Source organism: Podarcis filfolensis (assembly GCF_964270895.1).
Source record: "Podarcis filfolensis genome assembly, chromosome: 8".
Taxonomy (NCBI): domain Eukaryota; kingdom Metazoa; phylum Chordata; class Lepidosauria; order Squamata; family Lacertidae; genus Podarcis; species Podarcis filfolensis.
In genome coordinates, this window is record NC_139611.1 from 12,709,473 (window position 1) to 12,722,392 (window position 12,920).

Here is a 12,920-nt window from a genome sequence, read left to right on the forward strand (position 1 = left end):
GAGAACTAGTGTGGTGTATTGATAGAGTGTCAGAGTAGAACCTGGGAGATCCGGGTTTAAATCCCCCCACTTGGCCACATGAGGTTCACTGGGGGGCCTCGGCCCAGTCGCTGCTTCTCACAACCTAGCCTACCTCACAGGGTTGTTGCGAGGATAAAATGGGATGCTCCCCCCCCCCACCCAGCTGGTACTGGGCAAGATAGACGGACATGGCATAACACCAAAATATAAAATCTGGCCAAATTTCACTTTGGTTCTGCACTGCATGTACGTATGAAGCAGTTGCTAAAACCCATTAGTAATTTAATTATCCTGTGCTTCAGGCACCGCTCCGTAGGAAACAGCCTTACACAGAGTCAGGCCATTGGTCTGTCTAGCTTAGTAAAATCTACGATGGCTGGCAGTGTCTCTCTAGCGCAGCGGTTCTCAACCTGTGGGTCCCCGGATGTTGTTGGACTACAACTCCCATCACCCCTGAGCTCTGGTCTTGCTAGCTAGGGGTGATGGGAGTTGTAGTTCATCTGGGGACCATAGGTTGAGAAAAGCTGCTCTAGGGTTTCAGGCAGGGTCTGTTCTAGCCCCACCTGGAGATGCCAGGGGTGGAACCCGCGACCTTCTGCATGCGAAACACGGAGCTTTTGTGATGAAAGCATCTGTATCAACACACTGGTGCAAAGTCTTTACATGGGGATGACCCCACTTTAAATGCAAGAAGTTCTCTGAATATCTGGCCTGTAGGTGACTGGTTCTGCTTCAGGCTGTCACAGCCTTTCCTTGTTCTTCTTTAGGACACCCCTGTGGACTCCTTGACCACCGTCAAGCCCTACAGCAATGAAATCCATGCTCAGGCCCAACTCTGGCTCAAGAGGGACCCCAAAGCTTCGTACGAGGCTTGGAAGAAATGCCTCCCTGCCAGAGGTATGTATTGTGCCCTGCAGAAGTAAGTGTGTGTGTGAGTGAGAGAGAGAGCGAGAGAGAGAACAAGAGAGAGAGAGGTCATTGGAAAGGAGGTCCAAGGTCATCTAGGTGGACCCCCCCCTACTGATGCAGAAAGCCCACTACTTTTAGGCCCCTCACCTTGGTTGCTGCCCTTTTATGGACATATTTGTGTCAGCATCCGGGGGTCGAAAGCCAGCTGGCTAGCCCCCAGCTGGATCGTCTCCTTCCAGCCGTGCCGCTCCGAAGATCCATCGACCTCTGGCTCCGACATAAATTAGTGACCCAAGCATCCCACACTTGGGCACACTATACTTAGCAGTGTAAACTGCACAACAGAAAAGGCTGAGGCTTGTGAATACATACTATGAGCTACGGATTTACTAAACATAAATCAGGACAAAGAAACACGCCGTCTCCTCGGAGGGAGAGTCAAAGCAAAAGCAATACAGCGGAATTTCCGCTTACGCCAGCAAACTGTGCTGGAATGTAAACAGATATGTGACACGTAACAATCCCATGCCTGCACCTAAAGGTGGGATGGGAAGTCCCAACAACTTGTTCTGCTCCTTAGACGTTGGGAGCATTTGGCCCTCCAGATGTTACCAAACTACAACTCCCATCAGCCCCAGAAAGCATGGCCTGTGGCCAGGGATGATGGGTGTTGCAGTTCAGCAACAACTGAAGGGCCATAAAGTTCCCCACACCTCCTGCACCTGTTGCTGCTTAATCCAGACTAATTTCCTTCACAACGGAACTTCAGTTTGAGATCGGTTCCTACACCCTCGCGCTGCATTTATGAACTTGAGAGGCCATCCCCGTGGAAAGTACCCAGCCCTTGGGAAAGTGAAGTTCTTGCCCTGCCCCTGAGCAACAGAAGTAGCTCTTGGTACCTGGTTAGGGGACACCTCCGCTAACCTCCGCTCGAATCCTCGCCCTCGCTTTAGGCCTCGACACCAATGGAAAGTCGCCCAGCAGGACGGAGCTTCGCCACCTTTACCTGACGGAAAAGTACACCTGGAAGTGGAAGCAGTTCATGAGCAGGCGGGGGAAGAGGACCTGCCCCCTGGATCTCAAGCTGGGACACAACAATTGGCTGCGGCAGGTATGGAGACCCTCCCCAGAGGCTCTAGCTTTCGCCATCTGATTAGAGCTGTTTCGCATCTGTCCCTCGGGAATGGCGTGACATTCCTCTGCAATGGATGCAGGCTTTTTATCTCATGGGTATCTTGGGTCGTCGTAAGCTGCCTTCAGACCTAGGTAGTGAAATGTAGGGTAAAGGTAAAGGGACCCCTGACCATTAGGTCCAGTCGTGACCGACTCTGGGGTTGCGGCGCTCATCTCGCTTTACTGGCTGAGGAAGCCGGCGTACAGCTTCCGGGTCATGTGGCCAGCAGGACTAAGCCGCTTCTGGCGAACCAGAGCAGCGCACGGAAACGCTGTTTACCTTCCCGCTGGAGCGGTACCTATTTATCTACTTGCACTTTGGCGTGCTTTCGAACTGCTAGGTTGGCAGAAGCAGGGACCGAGCAACGGGAGCTCACCCTGTTGTGGGGGTTCGAACTGCCAGCCTTCTGATCGGCAAGCCCTAGGCTCAGTGGTTTAGACCACAGCGCCACCCGCGTAGGGTATACAATCTTATAAATGTAGGGTATACACTCTTAAAATAGAGAAACCCAAATGTTTTTTACAGGTCTTCCATGTACACTGGGGTGGGGTTACCTCGGGCTCTGGGGCCAAATGTGGGTCATTGCAGCCAGATGTCTCAACCCTGCATGAGATGAGTCTCACTAATGCCCCAATTTTCCTCTCCCCGGTAGGTCTTGTTCACGCCTGCAACCCAGGCAGCCCGGCAGGCCGCCTGCACCATCGTCGAAGCTCTGGCCACCATCCCCAGCCGGAAGCAGCAAGTCCTCGACCTGCTCACCAGGTACAGTGCTGCAAGCTCCCTCTTCTTGGGGGACCGTAAAGGTAAAGGGACCTGTGACCATTAGGTCCAGTTGCAGACAACTCTGGGGTTGCGGCGCTCATCTCACTTTATTGGCCGAGGGAGCCGGCGTACAGCTTCCAGGTCAGGTGGCTAGCATGACTAAGCCACTTCTGGCGAACCAGAGCAGCGCATGGAAATGCCATTTACCTTCCTGCCAGAGCGGTACCTATTTAGCTACTTGCACTTTCGAACTGCTTTCAAACTGCTAGGCTGGCAGGAGCAGGGACCTAGCAACGGGAGCTCACCCCGTTGCGGGGATTCGAACCGCCGACCTTCCGATCGGCAAGCCCTAGGCTCTGTGGTTTAACCCAGAGCACCACCCGCGTCCCACTTGGGGGACTATAGGATTATAGAATTGTAGAGTTGGAAGGGGCCATGAGGGCCATCTAGTCCAACCCCTTGCCATGCAGGAATATTTCACCCAAGGCAGGGTTTGAACCCACAATGCTGAGATTAAGAGTCTCATGCTCTAAGGACTTGAGAAGCCCTGCAGGTGAAAGGCTCTCCCCACTGCTGGTTAAATAATTTCTACTCACTCTTGTATCAGTATTTTGCTTCTCTGTTTGCAAAGAAGTCCGTTCTCTTTTTTCTATTTCTGACTCGCCAGTGTTTTCTCCCTTTCTCTTAGTTACCTGGATGAGTTGAGCATGGCTGGGGAATGTGCAGCAGAGTACCTGGCACTCTACCAGAAACTCATCAAGCCTGCCCGCTGGAAGGTCTACCTGGCGGCCAGGGGGGTCCTGCCTTACGTTGGAAACCTCATTACAAAGGTAAAGAAAAGTTTTCTAGCTGGAGCTTGTTGCCAAGAAGTCTGAGAACTGAGAGGTGGGAGGGAAAGCAGTTTGCATCTGCCCAGGGCATTCACGACAGGTGTGGGGTTTGAACGGGGCATTTGGCACTTCCTGATCTAAGCTGTGCTCTGTTACACAAGTGACCTGTGTCAGTTCCCTTCCCTTCCTCCCTCCAGTGACAAAACTTACCATCAGCATCTAACACCTTGCTTTCAGGATTTGTGCTGGCTGCCAATCTGCTTCTGGGCCAAGTTCATTTAAGGCCCTCTGTAGCTCAGGACCAGTTCCTTAAGAGATCACCTTATCTCTTATACATCCATCGGATCCTTGCAGTCTGTAGGAGAGTTTCTCCTGCAAGTTCCAAAGATCTCAGAAGCCCACAGTGTCGTAATTCGGAGCAGGGCTTTTAGTGTGGCTGCTCCTGTTCTGTGGAACATCATCCCTGCCGAGAGACAACACCCCCCCCCCCCAAAATCTATTTGCCCTTTCCAGAAATAATAGAATACATTTTTGTTCTGACAGGCTTTCCCAGCTGAATCAATAAACGGGTCTTTTACTATGAGTGTCCACTTCTTGTCGTTTAAGTCTTTGTTGTTTCTCATCATTTTATATGTGAATCGCCTTGCAATAGTGGTTTAAAAAGTGATTAATAAGCCAGTGTCAATAGTAGGAATGATACCCCCCCAACATGGTACCTTCATAACTTGCGCTTCTCTGCTTTTTAGGAAATTGCCCGTCTTCTCGCCCTGGAGGAGGCCACGCTCAGCACTGACCTGCAGCAGGGATACGCTTTGAAGAGCATCACAGGTGATGTTTGTTGCTTCTCCTCCCATCACCTCCTTTCTTGACTTGACGTGCCATTTCTGTGTGTGCTGGACTTTTGTCCCACTCTCTCTCTCTCTCTTCTCGGCGTCCCCACTTTGTAAACTGAGCCTTAATTCCTTGCTCCCCCAGGCCTCCTTTCCTCCTTTGTGGAAGTCGAGTCCATCAAACGACACTTCAAGAGCCGCCTGGTGGGGACCGTGCTGAACGGCTACCTGTGCCTGAGGAAGTTGGTGGTGCAGCGGACCAAGCTGATCGACGAGACCCAGGACATGCTGCTGGAGATGCTGGAGGACATGACAACAGGTGGGGAGAGCGCCGGTGGGGTGGGGAGCTTGCGAAACTCCTGGGACCAGAGGCTTTTTGGGTTGTGTTTTTCGTTTCGTTTTGGTTTTATAAAAATATTTGTGCATATTCATGAAAAACATCAGAGGGTTTTAAAACAATTGTGCATAAAAGCTGAAAAATCAGAAACCATGTAAAGAGGTATTCTGCATTGCCTTCATAGACCTGGTGCAATACAAAAGTTTTCAGCAGATGTTTAAAGGTCAGCACAGAAGCTGAATCTCCAGTGGCAGAGCATTCCACAGGACAGGGCTGATGGACCCTAAAGGCTCTGTTCTTGTTGCTATGACGTGAGCCTTGCCAACTCAGGGAACGGCCAGCGATGCTCCTGCAAATAATCTCAGTGACTGAGGTGGGATATAAGGGTTCAGGGCTTTGTAAATTAATACAAGGACCCTGATCTGGATGAACAGCCAGTGCAGATGATTTAACAAGGGTGTTTCATGCTGTCAGCCAGATTCCCAATCAGCAGTCTGGCTGCCGCATTCTGCACCAACTGGAGCTTCTGAACCAAGAGCAGCCCCACACCCAGCCCATTGCAGTAATTCAGCCTCAAGATTAACAGTGCATGGATTTACACTAAGGAGATGATTCAGGAAGCCCCCGTGAGACTTGACTCCATCGCTTTTCTCTGCAGGCACAGAATCTGAAACGAAGGCCTTCATGGCAGTGTGCATTGAAACGGCCAAGCGTTACAGCCTCGTTGACTACCGGACACCCGTCTTCATTTTTGAGAGGCTCTGCAGCATTATCTATCCGGTAGGGGAGCTGACCTGTTTCTAGTCGCTAAGGAGGGACAGCTGGACCCAGCCAAAATCCCAGGGGTGCCTCCCTCAGCTACGCAGACATCTACCCTACATTTTTTGGGTGGCGCATGGATGTGGCTGGGAGCCTCCCGCTGCCACAGTAGCGAAACACACAATAGCGATATTGGCACAACTGCAATGGACAATGATACAGTTTCTAGAAATGTAGATTTGCGTATGGTAGCCAGGATAGTCTGTTTCCATAGCTGTCAACCTTCCCCTTTTTTGCGGGAAATTCCCTTATTCCAGCGCCATTTCCCGCTGCTTCCCGCTGCTGTCCTGGATTGTTAGATATCCCGTAGACTCTCCCCAGGACAGGTGAGGCTGCTGATCCCTTATTTTCAAATCTGAAAGTTTGACAGTTATGTGTTTCCCTAACTCCAGAGAGCTGATGCACAATATTCCTGCAGTGGAAACTTAAATTCCCTGCCCCCCAATATAAATAGGAGGCTTTATTTTTGGAAAATGTCTAAAAGGCAATGTCTCGTGCAAAGATGCAACAGGCAGCCAGCTCCAAGAGTAATTCTGCCCTGTAGCCCACTACTGCACCTATAGAATGATCAATTCCCACCCAATGCACTCCACAGGAACTGTGCTGAGGCAGGACCAGAATGGTAGGTCAAACAGAGATACAACGGACAGCCTCTCCTGTGGTTTTCAATACTTAGACCCTTCCTTTAGGCACAGAGTTTGGGCCATGCTATCCCTTGCCCTACTTCGCATTTTGTCCACTGCCAGCTGTGCAGAAGGGACCAGCCAAGTTTCAGGGCGGGAGACACGGGCTCATTTCCCACCCATTGCCATTGTTTCAGGAGGAGAACGAGGTGACGGAGTTCTTTGTCACTCTGGAGAAGGACCCACAGCAGGAAGACTTCCTCCAGGGGCGGATGCCTGGCAACCCCTACAGCAGCAACGAGCCGGGCATTGGGCCCCTGATGAGGGACATCAAGAACAAGATCTGCCAGGACTGCGACTTGGTGGCTCTGCTGGAGGACGACAGTGGGATGGAGGTGAGGATCGTTGCGGAGGGGGGCAGAGCACAGATGAGGAGCCCTCCAGATGTTGCCAGGGAGCTCTGAGGGCCGCATAAGAAAAGAGCTGAAAGGCCTCATTCAACTCTTGGACCTGACACTCCCCACTTTGTGTGTCCACTGATCCTTTTTAAACTGGAGTTGCCAGTTTTGATCCGGGACCTTCTGCATCCAAAGCATGTGTTCTTCCGCTGAGCAATGGGCCCTCAAATGTTCCAGATGTCTAGGCACAAGCACACTTCAAAAGGAGTGATGGAAGGACCACTAGTATGCATTTTACCCATGAGTGAGCTGCTGTTTCCTGTTTTCTTTCTTTCAGCTCTTGGTGAACAACAAGATCATCAGCCTTGACCTCCCAGTGGCCGAGGTGTACAAGAAAGTCTGGTGCCCAACCAATGAGGTACGGCTCTCCACACACACACACACACACACACACACAAAATGCACAATCCTGTGGGGCTTTTATTGTGTCTTACAACCTCTTCTGGCTGCAAGTTGTTCGTTGCCTCTGAAAAATAGTGACTTGGGATACAAAGCTCCAACCTCTGTCAACAGCCCCAAAGGCTTTGCTTGTTCCATGTGTTCAGGGATCCTTTTGCTGGGGCCCCCTTCTCAAGGGTCTTCTCTCTCTCTCTCTCTCTCTCTCTCTCTCTCTCTCTCTCTCTCTCTCCTTGAGGAATGGGTCGTGAAATCTGTGTGTTTGCCTGCTAATCTCCTTCCCTCTCTGCTTTAGGCCAGTGTGTACAGCCCCTGGGCCACTGTGTCACCCAGAATTATTATTTAACTCTTCTCACCACCCCTGGTTCTCCATTATCTTGAGCCTGCTGAGCAGGCCTCATTCCTCTTTACAACCAGCCAGGTCAGAATTGCAGCATGAAATGACGAAGCGATGGAACTTCTTTATGTAGTATATGAGAACGGTGATGCATCGAGACGGAAAAGGGCCGTGGGTTTATATATATATGCTTGCAGAAATGCAAAACGCTCAGGACATTTTTGAAGGGAAGGAAACTTGATTCCCTCCCCCTGCAAAAGGGGAGTTGGGGGTTGGGGTGGAAATCAAGCATTTGATGTCTTTGCTTTGACTATCAGTGCCAAACTTTGGGTATTATCCTCCAGAAAGCCTCTAGGAATGAATATGTTAAAATACCCCTGCCTTGTCATCCGAGTTCAAAAGAATCTCATGTTTGTCGAGAAGCAGTTGGGAGATTAATGCATTCAGATGCATGGATCCGAATGGCCCTGTGTTTCCAACAGACTGACAGTTCCTGAATAGAGAGACCTGCATTTCAGAATTTAATATGAGTCTAGGTTTTTCACCGTGTGTGTGTGTGTGTGTGTGTGTGTGATGAATATTTCACAGATTGCTCTTAGCATTTCCCTCTCTCCAGCCTTTCATTCTCTCTTCCTTACGGGGCCTTTTGTCAAGTTCCACTTCGTGTATTTGTGTATCCGCCCCCCCCCCCGCCCGGTCATTATTACAAATTAATGCATTAATATGCCCCTTCCATTGGCAAAATGGCAACTGATTTGTTTGTTGGGGGAAAGTCGATGACCTTTTCAAAGTAAAATTATGCTGGATGCAGAAAAGTCACTGAGAACTTGCTTTCACCCTGTTGGTTTCATGTATTTGGCTATTGAGTCTTTGGTGACACCCCACCCCCTGGTCCTCGCCACGTGCCAAAATTTAAGCTGCGATGTCCCCCCCAAGTCAGTAGATAATGGAGAAATGCTGTAATTCTGTGTTTTAAGAATACGGCTTTCAGCAATGCTGGTAACCGGCTCTTGAAATCCCGCAAGCATGTTTAAGGCTTGTCCTGAAAGTTGCCGTGAGAAGAAAACAAACCTGATCCTTACTCAGAGGCCGAACAGAGACGAGGGTCCGTTAAAGACGTGGCTCCGGGAGCTTCGTTTTAAAAATGCATTTCATTTAATTAATATATTCAGTGCCTCATAATGTAAAATTAGCTTGTCTGGTAGGGTTGCCATATTCCCCAAAGTGAATATCTGTACAAAGTTGTTGAGCTCTCCCCCAAAAAAATTCATTTTAGGGCTTTTATTTGATTTTTTAATAATTTTTTTAAAAAATAAATAAAATCTCCCTACTTTCCCTGGACATTTTGCCGATTCAGCAAAGATGGGCCCACACACCATTTTGCTTTCCGATTCCTGGATGTGTGCAGGAAAACCCAGAGGTATGACAGCCCTATTCTCTGGGCCTCTCCCGAGCGCTTAGCACCTTAAAGCATTTGGCCACCCAGCAAGCAGAGTGGAGCTTGCCGTCGCTTGGAGGTGCGAGAGTAAGAAATTTTATTTGTGTCTTGGTGCAGGTGAAAACTATACCAAAGTGTGTACAGAGACCCTCTTTAATAATAATAATAATAATAATAATAATAATAATAATAATAATAATAAATTTATTTATACCCCGCCCATCTGGCTGGGCTTCCAAAAGAATATTAAAATACTGTGATACATCAAACATTAAAAGCTTCCCTAAACAGGGCTGCCTTCAGATGTCTTCTAAAAGTCTGGTAGTTGTTGTTCTCTTTGACATCTGGTGGGAGGGCGTCACACAGGGCGGGTGCCACTACTGAGAAGGCCCTCTGCCTGGTTCCCTGTAACTTGGCTTCTCGCAGGGAGGGAACCGCCAGAAGGCCCTCGATGCTGGACCTCAGTGTCCGGACCTCAGTGTCTTTGTTTTTCTCTCCTCTTCCCTCCCCCCCAAATGCACCTTGGATCTAAGGGTTCCTAGCTGTGATATGGGAGCCAGTGGTGTAGTGGTTAGAATATCGGCCCAGGGCCTGGGAGAGACCAGGGTTCGAATCCCTGCTTGGCCATGAAGTTCAGTGGGTGTGACCTTTGGGAGCCAGGCACTGCCTTCTCTGGGTCTAACCCACCTCACAGGGTTGCTGTGGGGATTAATGGATAAGAGGGGGAGAAGCATGCACTCCTTGGAGAAAAAGGCGCGCCATAAATGCAGTCAGTCCCTCATTAATAAATATGCAACCATCCTAGCAAGGCTCTCGGAGAGTCTGAGAGTTTGGACCCTGGGTGAGAACCTGGAAGCTGTCTTGAAAGGAAAATGAATTGGTATTGATTTATGTTGTTGTTGTTTAGTCGTTTAGTAGTGTCCGACTCTTCGTGACCCCATGGACCAGAGCACGCCAGGCACTCCTGTCTACCACTGCCTCCCGCAGTTTGGTCAAACTCATGTTGGTAGCTTCGAGAACACTGTCCAACCACCTTGTCCTCTGTCGTTCCCTTCTCCTTGTTCCCTCCATCTTTCCCAACATCAGGGTCTTTTCCAGGGAGTCTTCTCTTCTCATGAGGTGGCCAAAGTATTGGAGTCTCAGCTTCAGGATCTGTCCTTCCAGTGAGCATTCAGGGCTGATTTCCTTCAGAATGGAGAGGTTTGATCTTCTTGCAGTCCATGGGACTCTCAAGAGTCTCCTCCAGCACCATAATTCAAAAGCATCAATTCTTTGGCAATCAGCCTTCTTTATGGTCCAGCTCTCACTTCCATAAACCACTACTGGGAAAACCATGGCTTTAACTATACGGACCTACATTTTAGTAAAAGTTCGGATTAATGGCAACGTTTCCATATGTAACTGTGCATTTGCGTAATATTTCGGTTGCACTGTCTGTTGTGGCTTCGGGATTTTCGTAGGTTGCTCGGAGATCATTTTTTAATTTATTAACCGGTGTAGAAATCAAACAGCCAGTCATTCATGCAACGAAGGCTTGGGAGCCAGCCCCGCTCCAGATCCCTTTTCCAGGCTGTGCGTGACCGTCGCCTGTTGCGTCTCTGCCTGCGTGGCTTCCCAGGATTCCCGGCTGCCCTGCTGAAAAGGCCGGGGAGAGTTTTTGTCAGCGTTGCTGTCAGCGCCTGAGCAGCTTTCATCTTCTTCCCCTTTGTGACGGCCTCCGCCTCTCTCCCCCCCCCCCCCCCCCCGCTTTCCTCCTCCTGCAGCTCCTTCTCTGGTTCCCTAGGAAATAGACAGGCTCACAAGGAGCTAACCTCGGGGCTGCATTTGTTTCCCTTGTCTCTCTTTCACCCGCTTTCCCTTTGTTCGTCTGCCATTTTACCAGAGCCCCCCGCGGTGCTAATTGCGGGTCTCTGGCACGGCCTTTGAGCCGATCTTCCCCCGAGGGTTTTCCCCGGCGCTTTCCGGAATCTTCTCTGACATTAAGCGCTGCTTATTCCACATTAGGCTTAGCTGCAGACTTCTTGACAGGTCCTCTTCTCTCCCTCTCTGCACCCCCCAGTATCCCCCCCCACCCCAAATAAGGCCTCCTTCTCCCAAAGCTGGGATCCCAAATATACACCCCCCTTCCCTTTCTTCCCTGCTCTGTATTCAAACTTAAAACAGCATTAAAGTTCAGAAAGGGAGAGAGAGGGAGACAAACAAACAGCCAAGGCTTCTGGCACGAAACAAGCTTCCTCCCCACAGGGAAAGTTGTAACGAGTCCCTTCTCTGCTTAGCCACTCTCCTAATACCCTGTTCAACTTAAAAGCTTATTAAACTGTCACTCTCTCTTCCTCTCTCTCTCACCCCCCCCCTTCCATCCTCTTCACGTCAGCGAGGGAGATTTGCGTCTATTTAAAAAAAAGAAAAGCCAATCAAATTAACATATCTTCTCATTCCGTATATTTTATTCCAGTCTCCCTGTTCCCAAGCATATATCCCGAATGTTATATAGATACTGGTTTTAAGGGCAAAATATGGTTGAGTTAAAGGCTGGTTTCGGCAGGGACTTCCAGGGCAGCTGCTGAAAAGCTACACCTGTACATGGGAAGCTCCTTTTATTCTTCCAACATGATGGTACCTACACCTTAGGAACTCCCTGCCTGTTGATGCCACCCAGGTGCCTTCACTGTGCCCTTTCCAGTGCCAGCCAAAAATATTTTTGCTTGGGCAAACACTCGGGCATGAAGAATGTTGACATGCATTCTAATGTAGCTTTTAGCTTATTGTTAATTATTTTGTGACGGTTTACAGTAACTGCTTTTACTGATAATTTCATTGTTTGGGTCTGCTTGTAAATTGCTTTGAGTTTCGTTTTGCTTTTTGCAAGCAAGTGGTACATCCATTTTATGAAATACAGTCGTACCTTGGAAGTCGAACGGAATCCGTTCTGGAAGTTTGTTTGACTTCCAAAACGTTCGGAAACCCAGGAGCGGCTTCTGATTGGCTGCAGGAAGCTCCTGCAGCCAATCAGAAGCCCCGTCAGACGTTCGGCTTCCAAGGATAGTTCGCAAATCAGAACACTCACTTCCGGGTTTGCAGCGTTCAGGAGCCAAAACCTTCGGGAACTAAGCTGCTTGAAAACCAAGGTACAATTGTAAATCTGTTTCTTGGGAGTCAGGCCTTTGACCCGTCAAGATGAGTACTGTCTACCCTGACTGGCAGCAACTCTCCAAGGAAGCATTTCTCTTGCTTGCTCTGCCTCTGCAGCTCTCTCTAGCTAACTAGATATGCCAGGGATTGGGCTGAGGCTGTAAAGAGGCAAGTCGACTCCGGCTTCCCTAGGCATGAATTAACCCTGCTGCCGCCCCGCATCTTGTTTCATTGCGGAGTGGGTCATAATCCTGCTTTTCCACCGTGCCCCTTTCCCCTCACCAAGAGTGATCAGGAAGAGGGGAAGGAACTGCACTTTTGTTTCTCTGCATTTATTTATTCAGAGGACTGCTGGATCAAAGAGCTCCCTAAGGCATGTACATAATAAAATTGTAGGCGCCTCCTGGCAGAGACCCTAAAAAGGTCTGCATTAGGGAGGCTCACAGCTGGCTGCCGGCTCCCTTTGGAGACTCTTCAGAGTGTAGCCCAGAACCTTGACTATCCTGATGCTACTGACAGACCCCCCACCCACTGCCTTTTCCTGTGGGGTTAGCTCAGCCCTGGTTAAAAGGGGCTGTCCATTTAAGGCTGCTCTGGGGGTCGGCAAAGACTCCACTGTGGTTCTTTCTGGCTTCTGTCTCTGCAGGGCGAGCCCATGAGGATCATTTACCGCATGCGAGGCTTACTGGGCGACGCGACGGAAGAGTTCATTGAGTCGCTGGACTCCACTACAGGTACGGCGCTTGCTTCTCCCTCGTTGGAAGGGACGACCCGGAAGTCTTCAGCTGTGGGGTCACAGCAGTTTGGCCAAAGACCTACTGGCAGTGGGAGCTCTGTGGGGCTGAGGTTGCCTC

At 49.8% G+C, this 12,920-nt stretch overlaps 1 protein-coding gene across 1 annotated transcript in view; it reads left to right on the forward strand.

Moving 5' to 3' along the window:
* The window catches only part of UBR4 (ubiquitin protein ligase E3 component n-recognin 4), a 139,148-nt gene that overhangs the window by 106,744 nt on the left and 19,484 nt on the right, over positions 1 to 12,920 (forward strand). Inside the window, exons 83-92 of the mRNA XM_083628333.1 lie at positions 789 to 918; positions 1,884 to 2,041; positions 2,757 to 2,866; positions 3,555 to 3,696; positions 4,443 to 4,524; positions 4,672 to 4,845; positions 5,522 to 5,643; positions 6,503 to 6,700; positions 7,041 to 7,121; positions 12,713 to 12,800. Coding sequence (XP_083484459.1) covers positions 789 to 918; positions 1,884 to 2,041; positions 2,757 to 2,866; positions 3,555 to 3,696; positions 4,443 to 4,524; positions 4,672 to 4,845; positions 5,522 to 5,643; positions 6,503 to 6,700; positions 7,041 to 7,121; positions 12,713 to 12,800 — 1,285 coding nt within the window. The remainder of the gene's footprint in view (positions 1 to 788; positions 919 to 1,883; positions 2,042 to 2,756; positions 2,867 to 3,554; positions 3,697 to 4,442; positions 4,525 to 4,671; positions 4,846 to 5,521; positions 5,644 to 6,502; positions 6,701 to 7,040; positions 7,122 to 12,712; positions 12,801 to 12,920) is intronic.